The sequence below is a fragment of the Zonotrichia albicollis genome, chromosome 1 (assembly GCF_047830755.1).
Source record: "Zonotrichia albicollis isolate bZonAlb1 chromosome 1, bZonAlb1.hap1, whole genome shotgun sequence".
NCBI lineage: Eukaryota > Metazoa > Chordata > Aves > Passeriformes > Passerellidae > Zonotrichia > Zonotrichia albicollis.
Genome location: NC_133819.1, coordinates 63,588,478 through 63,612,881, shown reverse-complemented (window position 1 = coordinate 63,612,881; position 24,404 = coordinate 63,588,478). Strand labels below are relative to the sequence as shown.

At 42.8% G+C, this 24,404-nt stretch overlaps 1 protein-coding gene across 1 annotated transcript in view; it reads right to left on the bottom strand.

The window, feature by feature from the left end:
- The window catches only part of MBOAT1 (membrane bound glycerophospholipid O-acyltransferase 1), a 57,446-nt gene extending 42,392 nt beyond the window's left edge, over nt 1-15,054 (bottom strand). The window contains exon 1 of the mRNA XM_074542868.1: nt 14,965-15,054. Coding sequence (XP_074398969.1) covers nt 14,965-15,054 — 90 coding nt within the window. The remainder of the gene's footprint in view (nt 1-14,964) is intronic.
- Between the last annotated feature and the right edge of the window lie 9,350 nt (nt 15,055-24,404).

Below are 24,404 nucleotides of genomic sequence, written 5' to 3'. Positions count from 1 at the left end.
TCCCAGGGAGAGAACACCACAGCACTGCTTGCCCCCTCTCTTTCTAAGCCACCTGCAGGGCTTAGCATCTATCTGGAGCTTGGATCCTCGTCTTCCATAATCATTAAACACACCACTTCCCCACCTTTTTCTCACAAAGGGATTCTTAGGTAACAGAAGCTGACCCCAGCTAGTCTTTTCAGGTGTGATGAATGCCCCAAATCCCAAACAGGTATTTCCACACCCCCTCTCAAGAGCACTGCTGAGCTCCCAATCCACAACAGTGTGTCCCTTCATCCACCACAGACAATGGATGGACACCAGAGCACCAAAAGGGAAGCAGGACCAAGACAGGTCTCATTAGACATGATTCAGCTTGCCAGCCTCAAGCACTGATCCTCAGATTTCAGCCCAGTTTCTACATCTGCATTCTTGAGTGAATAACTTCAAAGAAGCAGCACTAAGAACAGCATCAACACAGACCTGATTTATCTCCCACCACATTTAAATGTTTAGTTTTTAAAAACTTAGAACAAAACACAGTAAGCCAAGCACCTTTTCATTTTGTCTGTGTAACTGATAAGTACACAGCTGATTTATTCAAAACACAAGATGGAATACAGACAAATGTTTGTCTACCCAACCACCCTTCTGTGACTTCAATGTAAATTATCTTCCCCAAATACCAACGGGGCTTGCCTGAAGGCAGGGATAGCAGGATCCTTATAGCAGTGTTTGTAAAGTCCCAATTCAGCAACACACTTAACTTTCAGGCCAGATGAAAGCCTTGAGCCTGCACATATTCATCAATTTAAAAATAAAACAGTAGGCTTAAAGTGCAATCCGTCAGTAGAATGGGAACTGGCACATCTAAAATAACTTGCCCCATTCTTGCTGCTGCAATGTCTGTGCAATTCTATTTTCAGTTCCTTTTCTATAGAAAAATGTCAGTGGTCTTTAAAAAAACAAACCAATATAAACAGAGCAGTTTTGTTCTCATTAGCCCAGTGATGTCCCAGTAAGTGCACACAACAGAAAGAAACAAATATCAGTAAGGGGAAAAAAGTGCCAACTTGACAGGTTATTTTATGCCAAAAGAAAGTTGGTTTTTCTCCCCACTGTAGAAACTGTCTGCTCTGTGCTAAATTTAAGCACATTATCCTTGGAATTAGTGGCTTGATCAAAGACTAAACTTTTCAGGCATTGCAATGGTATTATGTAACACTTTATTAGGCCCTTAAACACAGAAAATCTGGAACATCCTGTCTTTAAATACCAAGGCATGTTCATAGGAACTTAAAACAAGGGCGCTGTAAAATTAGCCCATTAGGATGTGCTTAAAAAGTTTATGCATGGACTTTGCTAGAGAAAAGGATAGATTTTATCTGTCCTTACACTCATCTCAATAGCAGAGCTTGACCATCTAAATTTCTTTTCATTCTAATGAGGAAAAAAAGGCAATTCTAGGATGGAATTCATCAAATTCTGAAGCATAACTCTAAAACAGGTAGTTGTACTGTAAAAGTACTCTAAGTTTAGTAAGTTTAGATGCAGAAATGTACAGTGCAGATTTATAAACAGTATTTATACTACACACACTAACTTTACCAGAAGCAAAAAGAAATCCCTGGATTGTGAAACTGGACTACATTTAGTTGTAAGAAATGAAGTTTTCAAAAATGACCCATAGCTTCTTGTGCTTCAATTTTTGGTTTAACACTTGAAGACACCATAAAAAGGTTTTATATTCCAGAAGCTGGTATTCTACACTAATTTCAGGTGCCTGAAACAAAATTGGGATAAAACAAAACAAAACACAAACCTAAAACCAAATGAACCAAAAAAAAAAAAAAAAAAAAAAAAAAAAAGGGCCAGCCAGGAGAAAAGCAAACGAGCATATCTAGTGCTAGATATGTGTGGAAGAGTTTTGGGGTAACAATGCTCCCACACAATGGGTGTAGCCAAACACATTCGGTTTCCTGCTTCCCCAGGCAGGTGCTACAAACCTCACTTCTTCCTGCCCTCTTCCTTGCCTAAGCAGTTTTCTGTCTCAGAAATGCACAGGAACAGCCCTTGCAGAGGGAGTAAGGAACAAAGCAAACACTTCACACAAGCACAGAAACACAATATTGGGGTACATCAACACGGAAAGGTGAAGATCTGTCTTATGCTCCAACCTAGCAAAATAAAGGGAGACCATACCCTCTCCAGTAATGCAGCCAACAGATTTTGGTGGAAGAGGTACAGAAAGTATTCCCAGCTACCTTCCACCGGCAGAAGAGGACACACAAAACTTTTGGGAAGCCAGCAGTGAGGGCCAGGGAAAATGAGCAGTGAATCTGCAGAGAATTATTTTTTCTTTAGAATTAATTTTCAGTCACCTCAACCAGATGCACTTTAGAGAGGTTTTACACATGGAGGAAAAAAGAAGCATGGCACAAGGGCAGGAAATATATGCACAATCACATTTTTTGGCAGTAAACCTTAGTCAGAACCATTTAATTGGGAAACTCAGTTTATATTTAGACAATTATATTTGCAAACATAAGAGATAGTAAAATTCACTCTTTTTGCTTCCAAAAACAATGAAAACTTTATATTTTCCAGCAGCTTGCCGAGTCACACATTTCCCCCAAGGCACTTGATTCTGCTGGCCAGCAGATTTTCTAGATAGCTATTTTCTTCATTTTTAGACTATTTCCAAAGAACTTTGTATGTGCTGCTTTTTTTTCTTTTTTTACTAATTCAAACACAATTATCTTCATTTAATTCCTTTGCTATTACAGTGACCATGTGGAATCTGCAAACCTCTGTTAACTGCCAGCTCTAGATATTCACTTTCACAACCACAAAATACTGGCCCTTCCTATTGTTCTACAGTTTAAAAGTAAAATTATTGCCCTTTTTTTTTCAATATATTACATCTTTATCTAGACTTCCTTTATGTGGGCTGCAGATTTATTTTTAATCCCTTCAGAACCATGGCAGGAAGAGAAGACACCAACAAAATGTGCACAGTGACAATATCCTGTCGTGGCTTTTTTTCTCCTTCCTTATTCCTGCTCAGAATTTGCAGCATACTCGCTCCATGGTCATTGATTTTGGATGGTGAACCATGCAAAAAGACAAGAACATAACCCCAGCTGTTTAGTTGTGCCTGTTACAAGCACCTTACATCCACAGCAAATATCTCTGAAAGCTGAACTTAGGAGCATGTCTAATTTTAGGCACTCAGCTTCAGACACTACTGAAAACAAGTAACTTGGAGATGACAAGTGCTCAGGACTTGGCACAAGTCAAACATCTCAACCACCACTAAACTAACATATTTGGAAATCATCAGTACCTTTCAAAAAAGGCATGCTCTGAAGTAATTTGAGGGGTTGCCCCCTCAAATTAAACAAACAAATAATGAAAACCAAAAAAACCCACATTTCCTAGTTTTCAAACTTAGCAACCAAATCAAAACAAAAACTAACAGGAAAACACACAGCATGATAAAGCGTCAGTTGGTGAATAAAGAAATGCAAACAAACAAACAAAAAAGAGATATTTGGCTTTTGCTATAAATTAATTTTATTTGCATTATACTATATTTGAAAAAAAAAAAGATTTAATTCCTGGCCTCATTAAAGCCTTCTTTACAAATTCCCCCACTGGAGCTCTGTAGTTCTATTTGCCTGCAGTGCAGCCGAGCTTTGGTTTACAACATTGATATTTTCCAAAGATAACTGTGATATGAGGAGGAAAAAACTCACCTTTACTTAATCATGGCATTTTTGTATTCTTGCCATGCTTATGAGTCAGCAATAGCAGAAACTTAACTTGCTTTTCTTAGGCAACAGGAATAAGTCTCACTTTTTCCTCTTCAACAGTTAGGGAAAAAAGAGAAGAATGTCCTTACATTTTAAAATTATTGCAGTGATGGTGCTACTGTGATGTGACAGGCAACTTATTATCCAAGAAACAAAGTACAACAACAAAATTCCAAAAACTCTAAATGAACTCTTCTCAAAATACTGTAAGAATTTGAACATAGCCAGGGAAAAGAAATTCAACAATCCTTTAAGTTGCATAAACAATTATAATTTCCCTTTCAAGCAAGTGCTTTACACATAAAGCCTAAAAAAACATGCTGTGAAAGAACTAGGACATTGCACGATCTGCCCAGCTGGCATACAAAATGTATTTCCACTTCCCTGTCACAAGGTTTTATACCACTAACATCTGGGTATCTCAGAGGCACTTTGAGAAAGCATTTCAGGTCTGATTTTTAGCAAACTTCATTATCTCAAAATGCACATGGCGTTCTTCCCACTGCTGCTGTAGCACTAAGGTGCAGATTCGGATGTGGGGAGGGTTTCAGTTTCTCTGGTGCTGGGAGACACCCAAGCAATGAGCAGCACGGAGTTTATATGGGATGAGAGAGAGGAGATCCAGGAGCTGGAGGTGACCAGGGACGCCTTTGGGTCCCCAAAGACCACCTGAAGCTTTTCCAGGCCACAAGCCACTAGTTCCACCTGTCAGCAAATAAATGAGGCCACCGTCTGATAGACAGAAATTCTCCAAGCCATTGCAAAAACACGATCCTAGACACAGCAAACAGGCACATTTGCCATTTAGGGCCTTCTAAAACTGGGCAAGTATCTCATCCTTAATAGTGACTGTGCTCAGAAACTGAAGTGCCAAAGGAAAAGGAAAGAGAGAAGGCAGATACAGAATCTATTTTCTCCTGACAATCATTTAAACACTAACTCAACTCCATCTAGGCAAAAAAATAAACAAGACTGAGACCCCTAGGTGACTGAGGTAATGGTGCACATAAAAATGTATGACTGATAAACAGAGAGATAACAGACTACAGATCAGGATGTCAGAACCCTATCAAAGGATGAAGGCAGACTTCACCAGACACCTGCTGGCATAATCTATTCAAAGAATATATGCAGATCACGAAACTATCAAATACAGCATTAAAGATATGCAGCATGAACTGAACAGAGGGGAAGTGCTCAGCATATGGACAAAAATCCCCCAGCAGTTAAAAATCAGAACAGAAAAGTAAGAGGATAACCCAACAGGGGAATACATTTCAAAACATATAAGGAGCCAGTTACTTTTTATATAAACTAATAAACAGAAGGACAGGTGCAGCTGGGGCTGCCTGAAAGTGGGATGTGAGAGAAGTGACCTCTCCTGGGTGTTGGCTAATCTTCCATGCAGAGATCTGGTGCTTCCTGCTATATTATCACCATGTGAAGAAACTCAAGGAATAAATCCAGCATGAGTCAAGGTCTGGGAGGGGATGATGACTCTAGCAGAGCCAGCCATCCATAATGGAAGTAGCCATGCTTTGGACTGTCAGCAGTGGTTTGGGATCCCAAAGGCATCAGCAACACCAGAGGCAGGGCTGACAGAAACCAGTGCCTGGAGGGGGAACAAGCCCTGAAAGGAGCCAGCAAAAGAACAGGTACCTCCAAAAGGTTTTTCTTTTAAGCTGTGCTTACCCTACAAACTCATGTAAACATCCAAGTCCGCTCTGGCCCTGGCCAAGTTCTTGGCCTTCACAGCCTCCTGTTGAAAGGGTTTCACAGCCAGGTCTGGACCACATGAAAAACACCCCAGTTTTAATCACTGTTGAATCTGCAGCCTATCACATGTCTCTCTCAACATGAAGAAACACTGGGAGACAGAAGGGAATAAGTCTCTTCTTTGCTTGACCAGAAAAGTTGTGAACTCCTTGTCCCTGGAGGTGTTCAAGGCCACCTGGGCTCTCAGTAACATGGCCTAGTGGAAGTTCCCTGGCATAAGGGTTGAAGCTAAATGATCTTTCAATATATTCTATTACTCTAAGGCCTAGATCCATTTCTTTCATGCTGCTCACAAACACTTTCACCATGATCCCTCTTAAAAGTCACATTTCTAAAGCAAACTTCTCTGTCCCTTCACTTTGCTTTAGGAGGTTTAAGAAAATAAGCTTACCCTGTATTTTTTCTCTTTTATCTAGTTCCAGTTTTCATCCTGGTTCATGGCAAAGAACAGCTACAGTCATCTTCTCATTGACAAAACTGACCACAATGGAACAGAAATATAGTTATGTCACTATGCCCTGAGCATTCTTTGTTCTAGTCCTCATCTTATTTACTGATTAGCATCAGTAGAACACCTCTGAAACTTTATTTTCCAAACTGCTGAGCCCATTTTTCTCTCTGCAATGTTAGGTTTGCAAATTGGGAAATAACACACTATCAGAGAAGTGGCAATAAAGGTAACACAAAATTAAAATCATGTTCTCTGAACAAAAACCAAACAAGTGTTTTCTCTCTCAAGAGTCTATCATATTTCACAGTGTCTCACAGCAATATGCCTACACTTTCAGCATTCTTGTACCAAGTAGGGGAAACCCACCCATACTCTGAGTGCAGTATTATTGTTGCTGTGGCAACTACAGACCACAATTTTTTGCCTCTAGAGAATTAGCATGAAGACAAACATACACACTGAGGCAAAGAAAACTGTGGGTCCTAACAGTGCCTACAACTCACTGTAGATACCTAATGCTGCCATCAAAAACTGAATTTAATTTTTAAAAAATGAACTTTAACTTCTCAGTGACTGTCTCCATTTGTCTACACTTTGTTTCCAATTTCAACACAGCATAGTTGGCAAAATACCCTGAGAAACCCTGACACATAAGAAGTGTAAATGTCAGACTACTTAAACTCCACTTGTGACTGAACAGAGTAATTATAAAACTCTCTCTAAAACAGATAAATTAGTGATCCATCAGCTGGAATTTGCTGGTATAAATACTTAGTGCAAACCCTAGGAGCCAGGGATTTGAACCTGCCCTCTGTGTGTGTGCACATGAGATGAACAGCCACTGCTGCACTCTCTTTAACACTACCTCACACTGGTAAAAGGGAAAAAAAAACTTACTTTCACCAGTTTATAATATCATTTGAGCCAGATGTAAGAGTTAAAAATTAAAACTTTTCTACTCAGTGATCCTTTAAAAATAAGAGGTTTTACTTAAAACCAATACATGAGCATGAAAATAAGCACAGGAGTTATTTAAGAAATACTGAAAGCAGGGGGTCCTCAACTGTTTCAGGTTTTGCCTTGTCATTTTGCCTTCCCCATTCCTGCCCTATCTGCATACCAGGGCCAAATTGCACTTGAACAAGAAACCACAAATGAAGAAATTGCTTTGTCACAAGACCAGGGCCTATGGAAGCAGCAAACACTGTTCATGACAGTCAGCCTTTGAAGCCTGTTTCTTGGCCTGAAATGTTATTTCATTTTTCTAGTATTCTGCATGTAATCCAAATAAATTATTTAAAAGAGTATTTTCTTGCCTCCCTTTTCCATCCCAGATGTCCCCAACCCGACACACTCACTGAACTTGAAGACCACAGAATATAATCTCTCGCTGATCAAAAATTTAAAACTTGCTATTCCATCGGGTTGCCAGCTCTTTGTCTGGGACTTAGCAGCCAGACACACTCAGGTCTATTTGCTTTTTGCTGAAGTCCTCTAGGCAGGCAGCTCACCTGCTTTGAGCCAGTTTCCCACCCACTACACTGCAGGGTGTGACATGAGGGCACAGGCAAAACTCCCACTATCCAGCCAGATTGTCACCAGGTAAGCACCAAATTTTACAAGGACAAAGCAACCATAAATAGAGAAATGAAGAATTGGTCTTGAGTTTAGTATTTGTTTTGCCTCAGACCAGCTAGCATGGCAACACTCGTGCTACAGACTGATTGATTAACTTTATAAAAAGTTTTCAGAACGAGTACCATTTCCTGTTAAAGTAGAAAATAAAAATAATTCCTGGCTGGAAAACTGTCTAGATAATACTTTGGATTTGGGTTTTAAAAATTGTCTTCTATTTGGATATTTTACTAACATTTAGAGGAATGATTGAGAACAAATTCTTTGGAAATTTGTAAATGATTCAACATATTTTATTCAAAAATATGTTTACAAGGGTTTTTCTCCTCACACTATTAAGACTGGTTTTGTAAAGCCTGGAATTTTCTTTTCATGAGGGAAGCCAAAAACACAAGAGAAAAAATATTTCCACCCAACTCCATTAAGGGCGCAACACAGTGTAAGTAGACCTCATCCAAAAAAATCATCCAAAAAACTTCAAAAAAAACCATTTATGTCAGAATGTGTGCTTTTGGCTGTGCATCTGTGCTCACCTGTGATTTTGCAAAAGCTGTTTAAAATGCTTTAAGCAGGGGGGAAAAAAAGGACTGGTGAAGATAAACATTCCCAATCAAGGTCATAAGAAGGAGATGATGCAATCTTGGGAAAGGACCACCCAAAGGCTTTCCCTGGGCTGTTTCTCTCCAGGGGCTGCTCTCTCTGTTGGCAGAGGCTGCCCTGGCCGAGCCCTGTGCAGGGTGGGCTGGATTCCCCCCATTCAGCAGTGACCAAACAAGCCTGACCAGTGCTCCTCACTGGAGGAACCACCAGATGAAGGTCAGAGAATTCCACCTTGTCCATCTCTGCACGTGCTGAGGTGGAGCAAAAACAGCTCTGAAGAGCAAAGCAGCTGAGGGCGAGGTGCCTCCTCCGTTGTCTGCAGGGCCTGAGGTCAGAGGAGCTGGACTCGAGGGCTGTGTGCCCCTCAGCAGCTGAGCCAATGCAGGTCCCTGGGCAGCACCCTCTGGCCTCACATTCCCAAAAGGAACCCTGTGTAGGTGCTCCAGGGACACTTTGTGTCCGAAGTGTGCCCAGTGGGGACAGCAAAGGGATTCCTTCCCAAAGCACACTCCTGGTCCGAGCTGTATAGTAACATAAACACTTTTACCACTATTAGTGAAATAATTGTAGAAACTTTTGCATCAAGCTGTACTTATAAGAGCAGGCTGAGTTTCTGGAAGATCTCCTTAATGACCCTGACTAGACTATCCAAGCATCCAGGAGATGAGGTTTGGTACCCTCAAGGTTATCTGTAACTACTAAGTAACATAGAGAGGGATTTTTTTTTTTTTCCACTCCAAAGCAAAATATGGCCCATTGACACGACCTTAAAAATCATGTTACCTGTTCCTTGATTTTGGACAAGTAGAAAAGGTTGGATTCCTGCAGCAATGCCAAGCCCAGTGGTGCAGCCTGCCCTGCCCAGGGCCCAGCAGCAGCACTTTGCAGTTTGGCAAGGCTGCTTCCAGCGCTGCCCGTCCTTGGGAACTGGAACAGGAGCCAAGGAGCAGCCAGAGGATTAAACACCGTGCCAGGCTGGCAAATGCACAGCCATCAGGGGCTCCCCCGAAAACACAGAGCCAGCTCTGTACTCCCCTAGGCTGGAGCCCAAGAGTCTTCATCACTACTTGAGATTTTCTCAAAATAGCTGCAGAGCTCCACTAAATCAGCGCTGGCATGATTAATGCAAAGGGAAGGTTTCAGGGAGCTTCATGCAGCCCTTCAACGTTTATTTTTCCAGTCTTGTTTAACTCAGATGAGAAGGAAAGTGCTTAAAAAGGGGAAAATTGTAAGCAGCTGATTCCAGTTGCACTTTTGTCCCTTGCCAAATTAAAAAACTTAATAGGACAGGCTTTGTTTTCAAGGCATGAGGGATGTGGAAATATTTACACTCGTAGTATCAAGACATCAGCCATAAGGTTCAAGACTGCAGTGCCAAACACAGTGAGAACATGTTGGAAAAGGCAGCACACATTTCCAAAGCAGAGGAGAATATGTATTTATTGCAATTGTTAGTGATAGCTGACCTGAGCAGAAAAAAAAAATGCTTTGGAGACGACATTAAACTTTGGAAGAAAGTATCACACTGCTGTCCCAGGAGGATACAGACTCCTGGACCTCGCACAAGGGACTGAAACAAGAGACTGGATTTACTGCAAATGCACTATGAACTGCCCTGTTCACAAGCACTTGTTTAACTGGGGACCCAAATGAGAATCATCAAGATTCTTCCTGTTTTTTACATCATGCCTTCTCCTTCATGGCATTATATAAAGAAACTAATGGTTTCTTTTAAGGAAAACAGTTTTATAAAACTTAAGTATTCAAAAGTCAGAAAGGCTCAAAATTAAAGTTGGTTTTGGCAATGTAAGTAATATTTTCTCTATAAATGTGTTGAATTCAAATTTCATTTTTTTTCTTTTTGCTCCTCAAATAACTAAAATTTACATGGCTTTTTTTTTTCTTTGCAGTTGAATGTGTTAGGCAGGGAGGGATTTCATGTAACAAATACTGCTGCAATTCAAAATGGAAATGTAGAATTTTGAATTGTAAAATGATGACATTACGAAATTGCAATGCAGCATAGTTCATACCAACCATGACAGTTTTTTCCAGAGCTTCAGAGCAGCTTTTTTCAGTTAAAAACCTGATGCTAACCCCGCTTAAATCTTTAATGAACTTCCATCTTCAGTTATCTCGCTTTGGTCTGTAACAAATTACCTTTCTTTCCTCAGCATTACATTTTGTGATGTCTCTATTGACAACCATAAAAGGATCCTCAAAGTTCACAGACTAAAGTTTGTTAAGTTCCTAGAAAGTTAGTTTTTTATTTGACTTTACACTGCCCAAAAACTGGATAAGAAAAGTTATGCAAAGATGCTTGGGGCTAACAGATCTTCTGACTAGTTAAATCAGAAAGCAGAAAAGTAAAACTAAAGCCAGACAGAAAAAAAAAAGAAAAATGTTAAGGAAAAAAGTTAACAAAATCATCCTTGATTTTTTGTAAAAGTTAAAAAATATACATATACTTTTTTCTTCTTTCTCCTTTTTAAACCAATTTACCGGCACACTTTGTGCAGAGAGTTTTTCAAACTTAAGGAATGGTGAAAAGACATTTTTCATACTCCAACTATCCCAAGATTCAGAGGCATGTCCCAGAATCCCTCCACAGTTAGTTTTTTTTACTTAAACTGCTGCCAAAATATAAATATGCAAATGACCTGCAATGAAAGAATTAAAATGAAAATTTTTTCTTTCCTACCAGCAGACAAAGCCAATATTAAGTTCAAGTGGACTTTTTTATTTTTCCTCTTTGAGGAAACATGGCTAGCCTCATCAATGAAAACACCAAAATTAAAATCCCTCTGATATAAACATGAGAAGATGCTCATACAGTTTTTTAAGGGAATTTCCTCTGAACTTATTTCCCTCAAAGAGTTAACAGCCTTGGTACTGTCTGACAACAGGTCAGGGTAACAAGGCCTGTTAAAATGTAAGGTTTGTGATACAGCAGTTGACCATTTGCACTAGGGTTGCTACTTCTAAAGCAATAGTAACCTGGCATATGAGGGCACTACAAAATAACCTTGGGAAGTGAAACTTTTTAATCATGTGTCTTAACCCTCGGAGCCTGAATTACTTCTAGAGATGCCTAGAGCTTAGGAAGGCATGGTAAAACAACATATGAATAAACAGTGCCATTAAATTTACTTTTAATATGGCTTGAAATAGTATATTTATTTCTTCACAGTATTTTTACATGCACACACTTTGTTTACATAAATTACAGTACTAAAAGTTTAATGTCTAACTTCCCATATCTCACTGATTTATGATAGAGGACTATATCCCAAAATTGGTGATTTTGGACATGTATAACAAAAAGTATATACTTTTCCAAAAGCCATTGTATAAGCAAACTGGAGGGATGATATTCCAGCATCAGTGATTTGGGGAATACATGATATGAAAAAAAAACCCACCACAAAATTCTTTTGCAAATGCTGCTGAAGGTATATCATTGACCTAGACAGGTATTTTTAGCACACAAGTCAGCTAAACTTCAAAGTCTGCTTTCTTGAGATATGAGAATTAATTGAACACAGAGAGGCTTTTCATCCTCTTTCAAGATCATTAATCTTGTTACCACATATAGCACTTCTTTAAAAATAATATTTCAATGCTAAATTCAAAGATCAATCATCCATTGAAGAGATGTGCAAATACATGCTGACACATCAAGATTGTTTCAGCATCTAAAGCAGAAAACACCTTTATGTCCTTGTGCAGTGCACTGTCTCCTAAACAAGATGTGAGCAGTCTGCCAGGTACACGGTGCAGAGAAGAGCTCCATCCTCTGTAATTCTGGGCTGCTTTTAAAACCAAGTCTCAATTTTTTGCTTAAGAAAACCACCAATGTGGAAAACGACATTTTCACAGTCATCCATGCTTCCCATATTGAGTGACACAACAGCTGCCTCTGAGATGACTAAACATTTTCCAAGTACCATTACCACAGCTTTTCTGCCTCAGCCATGAAAGGATAATGATTACAACCTTCATTTCTCAGACCTTCAGCTCAACACTTTTTCTGGTCTTTTACATAGAGTGAAATCTCTCTCATAGCACATTTTTTATGGAAAATCATCTGTATAAAAGAAGGGACAAGTCCTCTGTCCATTTAACACAGAGACATATGGCTTTCACATATCACAGTGATCTGGAGGGTCTAAACTCCACCTCTACCTCTTGCTGTCCAGGCACATCCTGGCATTTTTGAAGGTTCAGGGCCAGCCATGGGGAGCTGCCAGCTGCATGGAGCAGAGGGAGATTGGGGCTGTCACCCTCCAACTGGTTAAGCACAACGATGCAGACACAGAGTGGCAAAGCAGAGATGCCTCCCCTGCTTTGAGCAGAAGGCACAGAGAGCCCATCAGCACTGCACTACGGGGCTCCTGTAACACCAGCCCCTGCTCCACATGGATTCAGATCTGGCAAAGTTGTCTTTCATATACAGAGCTCCACTCTGTGCAGAGGAGCAAGTGACCAAACTTCTCCCCGCCTCAGCAATACATTCTCTATTCTTGTGAGGAAGGGAAGCAATCCACTTGGCAGAAGAGTCATGTAAAGAAGATTTTATTTTGCTTCTGAGGGCCTTAGCACTGCAGGTCAGAGTTGAGACTCATGTGATTTGAGGGAACAGTGGAGGCACAGTGCTTCCACACATACCCACAACGTGGGTATATCCTGTCCCAGGACAGCAGAAGTCCTGGATGCTCAGCATGGAGCAGCATACTGCAGCAGGGCAGGAGGAGTGGGGAAAATTTTTGAAAAGTATTGATGGCGTTATCTCACAGGGACAACAAAATAGGGGATTTTCAGGTGAGGAAAGTTCTATTTCATTGCAGCTATGAATGTGTGATGAAGCCCAGAAAAGGGGGGTTCCTCCAGGACCATCACTGCCCTGTGCCACTTGAGGCAGCAGGATCATGGCAGGGACAGCAGCCATGCCTGCACACACACTGACACAGCCCAGGGACATCTGCACACACACTGACACAGCCCAGGCACACACACTCACACAGCCCAGACACACCTGCACACACACTGACACAGCCCAGGCACACTGACACAGCCCAGGGACATCTGCACACACACTGACACAGCCCAGGGACACACACTGACACAGCCCAGGCACACCTGCACACACACTCAGCCCAGGCACTCTCACACAGCCCAGGCACACTCACACAGCTCAGGGACACTCACACAGCCCAGGCACACTGCTGAGCCCAGAGCACACGTCCCTGCTTTCTGCTGCAGGCTTCAGACACAAACCAGTCAACACAGAAGTGCCCAGCACCAGCACCCATGAGACCAGACCCAGGGACAAACACAGCACGTAACCAGACACAGTGAGGCGTCCTCAGGCCCAGAAGAGCACGAGAAGAATCTTCTCCACAGACAACACCATCTTTGTGTCACCTCAGCTGAATGGAAGAGCAAGATTTGGAAAGCTTAGAAAGAAAAACTGCAGTCTGTCAAGACTTCATTGTTTGGGAACTGAGTCAGCCTAACTCTGTATGAACACTGTGGCACCACAAACAAGCTGGAACGGTAAATGTTTGCTACTCCTGGCTTCTTTAGTGCTCCTGTATTCATCAATCATGGCATGGAATACCTCGAAATAGAAGCTATCACTATTCATGTGCCTTCTCCTAATCTAATGGCTCACAGATAATTACAGGCCTTTATTGTTTGACTGTTTTAGTGTTGAGCAACATATCTCTCTTCTTGTATCAAAACCTGTTTTCTGTCAAAAAAGGGGAAAACTGGCATGGTTAGATGAAGGAGTTTAATCTACAAAATGACATATTCCTTACTCAGCTTTAAAAACAAACAGTAGTAAAAAATGACACATAGCACCACTCACTCTGCAAACAGAAGAAAGCAAATAAATCTCAATCTTCTGTTGATATTTTACCAAGCACACCTCTGCTGCCTGGTTTCTTAGAGCACAGGTCAGCCTCCTAGTAGCTTGGTGGAGTCCTTTTCTGGCCAGCACAAACTTCCAGACTGAACTTCCTTGTCACTGAAAGAACGCAGGAAGGCAGCAGGTGCATGCAGGCACAGGGACAATAAAAGGCAGGGGGTAGGGGAGAGCAACGTTTTTCTGCCTGTTAGGGATAAAGTTAACTAGGAGACTATTAAGAATTAGAAAACACCACCACAGCCTAAAATTTATGATGCTGTGAAGGATTTAATGCAAATTTGCCCTCCCAGAAGACCACTTGTGTGTCTGTGTGCTCTGCCTATCTCCATATATGCACTTCGCGATTCCATCAGGCACTTGGACTAGGCTGGAAGCGGCTTTTGAGCTTCCCTTCTACAGTCCCGTAGCCATAAAGCAGAGCCTGAACGCATGGATTCCCTACAGGGCACCCCGCATCTCCCCACGCGGTTCCCAGGGTTGGACCAGCACCCGAGCTCCGGAAGCGCTCCAAACTCTGCCCCAGTCAGCCAGCACCGTGACTGACAGCATCCAGCAGCATCCAGCAGCGACTTCGTGCGAGAGCAGGAGAAGCGCCAGGCATTGCCGGGAAAAACGAAACGCTTCCCCGGTGACAGCAGCCCGACCCCCGCCCAAAGCCGCTCCTTCCTACCGCTGCTGCGAGGCCCCCGGGCGGGCACGGCGTGACAGCCACGGACCCGCCGTCCCTCCCTGCCGGCCGAGGATGCCGCCGGGCCCGCGGCACTCCCGCTCCTCACCTGGTCCAGCGGGATGCCCAGCAGCGCGCTCAGCGGGTGCAGCAGGGTGGAGCCGGTGGTGCGGTGCGGGGCTCCGGGCGCCTCGGCCATGCCGCATCCCCCCCGGGCGGCCGCACGGCCCCGCCGCCACCTGCGCGCTCCCGCTCCCGCCGCTCCCGCCGCTCCCGCTCCCGCTCCGCGCCCGCCCGCCCGGGGCCCTCCGCGGGGCGGGGCCGCCGCCGACGGCCGGGGCGGGGCGGGGCGGGCTCTGGGGCGGGCAGCGGGGAGCGCTCGCCGCGCCCGGGGCCGCATCTGCCGCCTGCCGCCGCCCCGGGGCGGGCGCGGTGTCCCGGTGCGGTGTCCCGGTGCGGTGTCCCGGCGGGCTCGGTGCGGCCGGGCGCGCACGGTAAGCCGTGAGCGGAGTGTCCCGGCGCCAGGCTCCTGCCCTGACAAAAGCTCACGCTCGTCCGGCACCGGCAGAGCTCGCAGCTGCCCCCCGAGCTTTGGGGTGTCACAGCCAAAACAGTCCCAGGAACAAACAAACAAACAAAATTGTATTTATTATTTGTTTATTTATTTATTTATTTATACGGAGACCCTTCGCTGGGGGGGGGGGGGAAGAAAATGGCAAAAAGTGAGCTGTAAGCTTTAAGCGATGGGTTGACGTTGCAAGCGAAATACGGCCGTTATAAAAGATATAGGGAGAGGATTATTGCTGGGGTGTTTTGGTTGATTACCCCAAATGTACATTAAAACAAGATAAATGTAAATACCAAGTGAAGTATCTCCAGGAAAGGTGTGTTTACTAAGTAGTTGCAATCAAAATGACTGAATGGAATGCACTCAAGGATGTTTTGTTCTGGGTCGCTGACAGCCTTCAATCCAAGTTTTGATTAAAAGAAGTGCTGTGGACTTGGCAATAGACAGTGGAGCCACCTGCTCTCTGTAGATTATTCTGTGTGTGCACCTTTGTATCCATCAATTTACAGATGTGTGTGGGTGCTGAAACTGCAGGCATTTGCTGTGTGCTCACACACACTTCACACATAACTCCTGTGTATATTAACAGTTTAATCTTCTCATAATGTTAGTGATGGGAAAATATTTTTTGTTGCAGCTGAAATTTGCTATAATTTCACAAGAAAATATACCTAAATCTAGTAACAACATCATGAGAATGGTGCTCTATCTTCCTATGCTATGTCAACACTGGTGCTTTGCTGAACCAAGCTCAGAATTCTTGAAGCCTTGTATTAAAATGGAAAAAGTGGCCTAAAATCAACTGGGAACTGTGCAGGTCATAAGGAAGTGGAGAGAATTTGGAATATTCAAGAAAGCTCGTCTTATCTGCAGGAGGAGTGTTCTTACGCCTGCCCGGACAATGCGGGGCTGTGTTGCAAGGAGAGCTCGGTCAGTTCTGTGAGCTCTCTGCTCAGCTCGCAGCTGCTGGCACGCTCACAACCTGGAATATCCCAAAGGGTCCTTGTGGGCTCGGTTACACACTCTTCAATAGGCTGGTCGTTTTCTTTTCTTCAAGCAATTGCCAACTGTGGTAGCTGAAACTGTAACAGTGGCTGAAAATGGTATTGTGCCATGCTGAAATGCCCTGCTTGTGCTGTGCAAGGGAAAACCCAGGCAAAGGCTGTTCAGTGGGGAAGGAGATTTACAGAAACAACATTCTCTTAGTATCATTTTAGTGGTGCCACTTTGAATGCATGTGAAAATATACACATGCACACACGTACTTCATGTGGAAAAAGTAAGAGGTTTGGAAGAACTGGATAGCCGTGCATGAGAGTTCTTAACGTTTTCCATTATAAGTTGCTCTTTCCAGTTTAAAATTTGCCAGCCTGAAACTCTCTGGATGGAACTTTCCATGGGCTGTGTCTGCCACAAGCAGGCTGCTTGTTGAGCCTTGGCTAAAAACATTGATCTGCTTTTGGGAACAGAATAAAAGTGATTTATGACACACACAGTACTGATAATATCAAAGCTTTTTTTGCACTGTGGAAATCTAGTACCTCTGGGAGGGTGACTTCAAGTTTAGACATGGTAGGTTTTTTTTGAATCAAGGAAATGCCTTTCACTGTGTTTGTGAAACTGCCCAAGAGCCATCAACTGCCAGAATTCTGGGAGGAAAGCCACACACAATCCATGTGGATACACAGGGCTCAGCACATAATATTTCTGAAGACCATAAGCATTCTTCTCCCCTTCACATTTCCTCTGTGTGACTGGACTCCACCTATTTCTGCCACTAGAGGAGCAGGACGGGATATCACCCAGCTCCAGGCACAGGAACTGCGTGTCTCTGTGCTCAGGGCTCAGCCATCTGGGCTTTGTGTGGTGGTGGAAACAGCTGATCCGGAAAACAGCTGGAAGGAGGGCAAGACAGATGGAGAAAGTCAGGCACAGGAGCACAAGGAGGAAGGAGATGGCAGCTCTGAAGTGGCTTAGCACAAGAAGCTCGGTGAAGGGAACTGAGCAGAGCTGGCTACAGATACAATGGAACAGAGCAATCCTTTTACCTTGTACTGTAGCCATCAGAACTTCCAAGATGGAAATTTCATCTGGAATATCATGTTTAATAGCCACCCATAGGCCTATCTTACATTTCTAATATATTTTGAATTAGCTTATCTTTTTGACCTCCACAGGATCCCATGGGTTCTGCTGTTTAATTATGTGCTGCATGAAAAAGTACTTCCCTTGGTTTGCTTTAAAGCAGCTGCCTTGTAATTTCATTGAGGGCTGTCTTGCTCTTGTGCTCTGAGAAATAAACAAGTAATCATTGCTTAATCACCTCTCCCATGCTTGTCATAACTTCATATACCCTGATCTGCCTCTTGTCCTCACTGAGGACTCCAGTTAATCTCTCATTACATGGAAGTTATTGGTATATTTGTCCTTCCTTTTCACCCTATTCTGTTTTCTTTGAAAGGAGGAGACTGAAGTTTCGTGGCAATGAACTATGTTGTTCTACATTCCTTTACCAAGAACCTCTGATATCATCCCCTGTGACTTCAAAGTCTATTTTCTCAGAAGTAGTAGGTAATTTACAGCCTAATGTGTATGTATCATCAAGATTTGCTTTTTCCTGCTTACATTTACCAATATCAAATGTTAACATTATTTAAATTGCACCACATACAACATTGTTAAATCTGTTTCAGCTCAACAACAACAAAGCTCTGAATATGCTGAACTACTTCATATCCTTGCTAACTTGGTTGTCTTATCTCCCTTTCCAAAACCTTAGAGTGTTCAACGGGACAGATTTATTTGTATTAACTTCCAATTTATTCTCATCCTTTATTTATTTTCTTTTAAACAGCTAGAAACCCAGGGGAAGTATTTCCTGTGATTCTGTGATTGTTTAAAGTTTTTGGGTGTGAAACCTTACCCCTTCTTGTATCTGGAAATACAAATATACTTTCTTGACAGTATCACTCTTGGTGTTTAGAGAACACTAATAGATTTGTGATGTATAACTTCTGTACAATGACTATAGTTTTCCCATTATACCATAGTTTTCTGTCTTTCCTGCTTAAAAGACTCACAGCCATCAATAAGAGTACTTTAAAAGCTTACACTAAATTCTAGTACAGTCCAATATTATAATTTCCTTTCATGGGAATATTAACTCCCTGTGAGTGTTACTTAACTTTTAAAATGTTTCCCCCTCTGTTCTCTTGTAAGAAAGACAGGATATATTTCTTCAGGAAAGCAAATCAGACTGTTTGGAAATAGAGATATAACTCTTTTATCATTTACCTTACAACACCGACAACATTAATTTTATATCAGGTTCCTTTTTTTAGGGAAACCAACTGTAAATGAGTAACAAATAATTCTGAATTAAAATTAGAAATTAGGCAAGAAACATCCAGGTGGTCTTGCTAATAGTTTTCCTGTTTGAATTTGCGCTCATTGATGGCTTAACTGAGTTTTACTTGATAAACACATTTTGTTTATCAAGTTTTTGTTTGTATTTTGTTATGCTTGTCTAATGTTATTAAACTTATATGCAGCTGTGAGCTTCTTAAGACTTTTTTTTGTTTGATTCTTAAAGTAATATGCTATTAGAGAGAACTAGCATACAGATATATGTTCTCTTTCTTATGAAGGCCTGTTTGATAGTAAATCTATTTTTAAGTAATTAATTTTACAAAGCTGGCAGTTTTGCAGCTCATAGAATTCTCCTGTAACTAAAACTTGGAAAAATCCCCAAAAGATTTGGTAGTTTTCCTATTGCAACTGTGAAAGAAAATATGTTGACAATGTAGCTGATGCATAGTTATAAATGTAAGACTGTTGGTGCAGTTAAACTTGCTCAGGGAGCTTTTTAATGTCACAGCTCAGGTTAGGCCTGGGTTATTGGGATGTGTGCACTATTCAGGCAATACTCAGCAAATGACAAGAGTTTTATCTGTTCACTGGCAATTCCTGGGAAAATGACCAAACTTCTACGTGTCTCCCTGCAGAGGTTCCTAATTTCAGCAAAGCAATAAAGCATAGGCTTAAATCCTATAGGATTGCAGTTTTCATTGAATTTTAACTAATGCTGTGGTGCCTTGACATGTCAGAGGCAAAAAAAAGTTAGTTTGTGTAAAACAATGAGTGAAAATAAGGAAAATATAATTCCCTCTCAGTCTCATCTAAAGTACAGTGAAACAAACCTGTGTGAAGAATAGAACAGTATAAGGACTCTGATTATTTTAAAATATAGGGAGACGATTATTCCTAGGGTATTTTGATTGATTACCCCAAATGTAGATAAAACAACAGTTAGATAATAAATGTAAATACCAAATGAAGTATCTCCAGGAAGGGTGTGTTTACTAAGTAGTTGCAATCAAAATGACTGAATGGGATGCACTCAAGGATGTTTAGTTCTGGGTCACTGACAGCCTTCAATCCAAGTTTTGATTAAAAGAAGTGCTGTGGACATGGCAATAGACAGTGGAGCCACCTGCTTTCTGTAGATTATTCTGTGTGTACCTTTGTATCCATCAATTTACAGATGTGTGTGAGTGCTGAAACTGCAGGCATTTGCTGTGTGCTCACACACACTGCACACACAATTCATATGTATATTAGTAGTTTAATCTTCTTATAACATTAATGATGGAAAAATACTATTGGTTGTAGCTGAAATTTGCTATAATTTCGCAAGAAAATATACCTAAATCTAGTAACAACATCATGAGAATGGTGCTCTATCTTCCTGTGCTATGTCAACACTGGTGCTTTGCTGAACCAAGCTCAGAATTCTTGAAGCCTTGTAGTAAAATGGAAAAAGTGGCCTAAAATCAACTGGGAACTGTGCAGGTCATAAGGAAATGGAGAGGATTTGGAAAATTGAAGAAAGAAAGTATAAGTCTTTGCTGCCACATGGGATACCAAAACATTGAAAGATCTTTAGTATTAACTACAGTGAGGGGAACATCTGACTTAAACAAAGGGGTTTTTTGAAGCAGTAGGCCGAATTCCAACAACCTCTGTATTTACCAAGAATGTCTTCAAATGTTCATGTTTTTCTTGCTGTCACCTACACCTGTGACGATACTTAGCACTTATTTTTGCAATTTATAAAAGAATCCCTGCTTTCTCCTTGTCCTCAGTGGGAACAAAATTTAATTAAAAATTAATGTTTTATTAGTTGAGAGCGTCTACTCTTTAATTCTAAAAAGGTTTCAAAAATCTCTTATTTGGAATGAACTAGAAGGAAATTAATTGTCTGTAAAACAATTCACAGTTCTGTATATCAAGAACATATCATTTCATGATTATGCTTAATAGATTTCAAAGGTACAAGTTTTATGCATACTATTTACACAGTTAACTGTCTGATTATTGTAAATGAATTTTAATGTATAAACCACTGCCTCACAAAAGTCTTTAAGAGCAGTTTGACTGGACATTCGCTTTTATGACCTGGACCCCAGCTTTTGCACCAGTACTGATGCGCAGCAGGTGAAGAAAACTTCCTAATCAAAGTTCCTTCCATAGAAGAATTTTTCAAGACATTTACTTTCTCCATACTCCAAAAGAAGTTATGAAAAAGCTTGTCTGAGGCTAAATTCCTCTCCAGAACTCCCAAGTCACAGCCTCAACACTAGTGGTTTCCAGGAAAGTGGTGCTGCTACATTCCAGGCCTCCAGGTGTGTGAAAGAAGCACCAGCCAGGTCTTCGAAGCACTTGAGGTACAGCCACTGGTGCTGTGCTCTGGAAGATGGACAATCTCTCTCTGATTCAGAACTTCCCACCTACCACCAAAATCTTGGTGAGGATTTCCTCCCTCTCAGCATCTCACTGCCAGCTCTTCCCCAGGGAAAGCAAGCCTTTCCTCAGGAAAGGGACAGAGTGTATGTGTTACCAATATGTACCTCTCTAGAAACACAAACTAAAAACACAAATATATGTTTCTTTCTAAATGTGCCAGGAGGAAATGACGATGAGGGAGCCAGGCTCTTCTCCAGAGTGCCCACTGAGAGGAGCAGAGGCAACAGGCACAAACTATAAGACAAGAGAGAAAGTAAAACAGAGAGAGAGAAAAGCCCCTTTTATTTTGGTGGACATTGGGTGCAGGAGCCCGAGGGTCCCAGAGCTTCAGCCAGGGACAGGAGATCAGTACCTACAACAGCAGAGCCAGAAGGCACTGACTGATAAACCTCCAGAGGCAGGAACAGGCATGCCTTGGTTCCCCTTGCTCTGGGAAACATGCTTGAGCGGGAATCTTTTACAGCCCAGAAGAGAGAGTTAGTGCTGACATTGGTGACAGGCTGTCTCCAGCACCTCATCCCTTTGGGAAGTAATGTCCTTAGGAATCCATGCTTGTGCAGAGATGCACCGTGCCCCAGTGCCAAGGCCCAGGACTGAATGGAGTCCCTGGGGAGCTGCCATGGACTTCTTCCCAAAGCCAGTGCAGCACCATCCAGAGATGCTGTTGTCTAGCAAGCTGAACTGACTCAGAGCAGGGCTGAGAGCTGGGAAAAATGGGCAGCAGAGCCTGGTACTCAACTGGGCCCCTTCCTCTTCTGGATCTTTGTGCTTCATTTCAGTCTCCTCCTTCTCTTTTTCCTTGCTGGATGCCATTCCCTCGCCTCTGCCCAGGGCTCACTTCTCCTCCTTTTCCTTGGCTTTTTGCTTTCTTGTGAGGAACGTACAAAACTTTCTACCCCAGAGCGGGATGAGATAGGGACAGGTAGGACCAACTGCAGTCAGCTCTTGATTTAACCAAAGTTGCCTCCCTTTACCTTCTTTCCTCTGGCAGGCTCCCTAGTTCTCCTGCACATACCAGACAGCCTAACCCGGTCTCTGGGCTGGTTGGAGACAAAGGAATGGGTGCCTAAAGCAGAAGCGTTGGAGTCTGCAGGTGACAAGGGACAGACTGGAGCAGGAAGAGACTCTGTCCCCCTTTTGTCTCTGCTCTGCAGAGGAGATCCCTTGGGCTGGTTTGCATCAGACCTTTCTTCAAGGGCCTGCCTTGGGAACACAGTGTTCACTCACTGGGAGTGTGACCCTTGGCTCATTGGGGAGCTGCATGGGTTGGGCAGCCTGCAATTACTCTCCAGCTGGGATTTCCTCTGCTCTTGTGAGACAGAGAGCCCTTCAGTGCCATACCACCTTCTGTGGAAGACTCTGCTTTGGGAAGCTGTCTCTGGAAGGATTTTGCAGGTGTTGAGGCCAGAGTGCTGAAAGCAGACCAGCAGCTGCCTCAGGAGCCGGTTGGCTGCTGGTGGCTTCTGAGCCATGCTGAGCAAGGTTCACCAGTAGCACAAGGTTCACCAAGCTGATCCCAGAGCTGGCCTGGGGCAGGAGGCAGCCAGCAGCTGTGCTGCACAGCTGTGCGGGTGCTCTCAGCCAGCTATCAGGGCTCCTGTGCTTGAGCAGGGAAGGAAGCCCAGCATTGCTCCCCAGCATTGATTCCAGCCAGGCCCATGCTACGGAAGGCTGGCTGTCCACGCATTTTCCCCCAATACACAGGTGCACCTCAGCAAAGGTGAGCTACCAGAAACACCAGCTTCTGAAGGAGGCAGTCCCTGGGCAGGCAAGTGCAGGTGCCCTCCCAGTGCCTGCTCGTCTGGCAGGCTGCAATCCCTGCTCATGCTTTCAGTTCCTCCAGCTGTGCCTGCTCCTCTGCGTGACTGCCATGCACTCCTTGCAGAGCTCTGTCATGAGAAGCTCTGCCAGCAATGCTCTGCAGGAAGTCCTTCAAGTCTCCCTTTGGAGACTCCAGGCCAGAAAGGAGCTCTTCTAGTGTCAGGTCAGAAGGGCTCACCTTGAGGTCAGCCAGCAGCAGCACAGCCTGTCTTTGCCAGCACCCAGGATCTCCATCAGCTCATGAAGGGCTACTCTGCTGGCACTCTGTAGAAGATCCCCTCTCTCACAGGCCCCTCTTGCTTGCAGGATGCCCAGGAGTGGATGGGCCAGGGCAGCATGCCATTCTCCTCACAGGGGGGTGCTAGGGGCTGTCCAATGTGCTGCAGCTGGAGCACATCTGGCCTGGGCCCTGGGCAGCAGCCCCTGGGCTCCATCACAGAGCAAAGGGCCTGCACAGCCCCTTCCTGCTGCTGCTGCTGATCCCTCCTGTTGTGGGGGAGCACTCACCCTTATCCAAAAGGAATGTTACCTGCTGAAGGAGCCTTCAGAGATCACAGAATAATGATTTTTAATATTTGCAAATAATAGTGAATTAGAATTGGAATCTGTTGATGAGAAATGAAAGACAACAGAAGACAATGAATGGAGGCTTACACACACCCTTAGCTTGTGATTCATTATATCAACATGAGGCCTTCCATGTCCAGGCTTGAGATGATTTTGCAGCCTAGTTTCTTTTCCTGCTGCTCAGAGGGATGTCTTGACTTTAATAAAACCAGTGGTCATAAACCAGGCACATGTGTGTGTAGAAGGATTCTCTTTTTTCCATTTCCTAGTGAATTGAAAGGAAGGTGGTTTGCATGGGATCTTTTTGTGAGCTCTATTTCTCTTCACTCCAGAACCTTTTGAGATGTAGAAGCCTGTGTAATACAGCTTGAAACTAAAAACCTGGAAGGTTTTTTGATGGACAAAATGAAGAAAAGGTAAATATTGAAGTTTAATATGAATTCCTCATAGCTAATATGAAAAAAAGTTTGCATGAACCTTTGTTCATGCAAATACTTCATGACCCAGTAACTATTGGACATGGCAGGATATTTCAGTTCAACTACATTTAAGGAAATCAAGAGAGGGTTTCAAAAAGAAAACAGAAGATGTCTAGGACTATTAGAATAATGATATTTGTATTTTTAAGGAAGGGTTTGCATAACAGTTCTGTAAAGGCAAACCATACAGCATTAAGGTTTTTGATAATAAAATTCCTTTAAAACTCCAGCTTACTGGGAACAATTGGTGTTTTCAGTATAACTCTTCTTACCTATGCCAAATGAAAACTGAACATGAAAATAATTTAC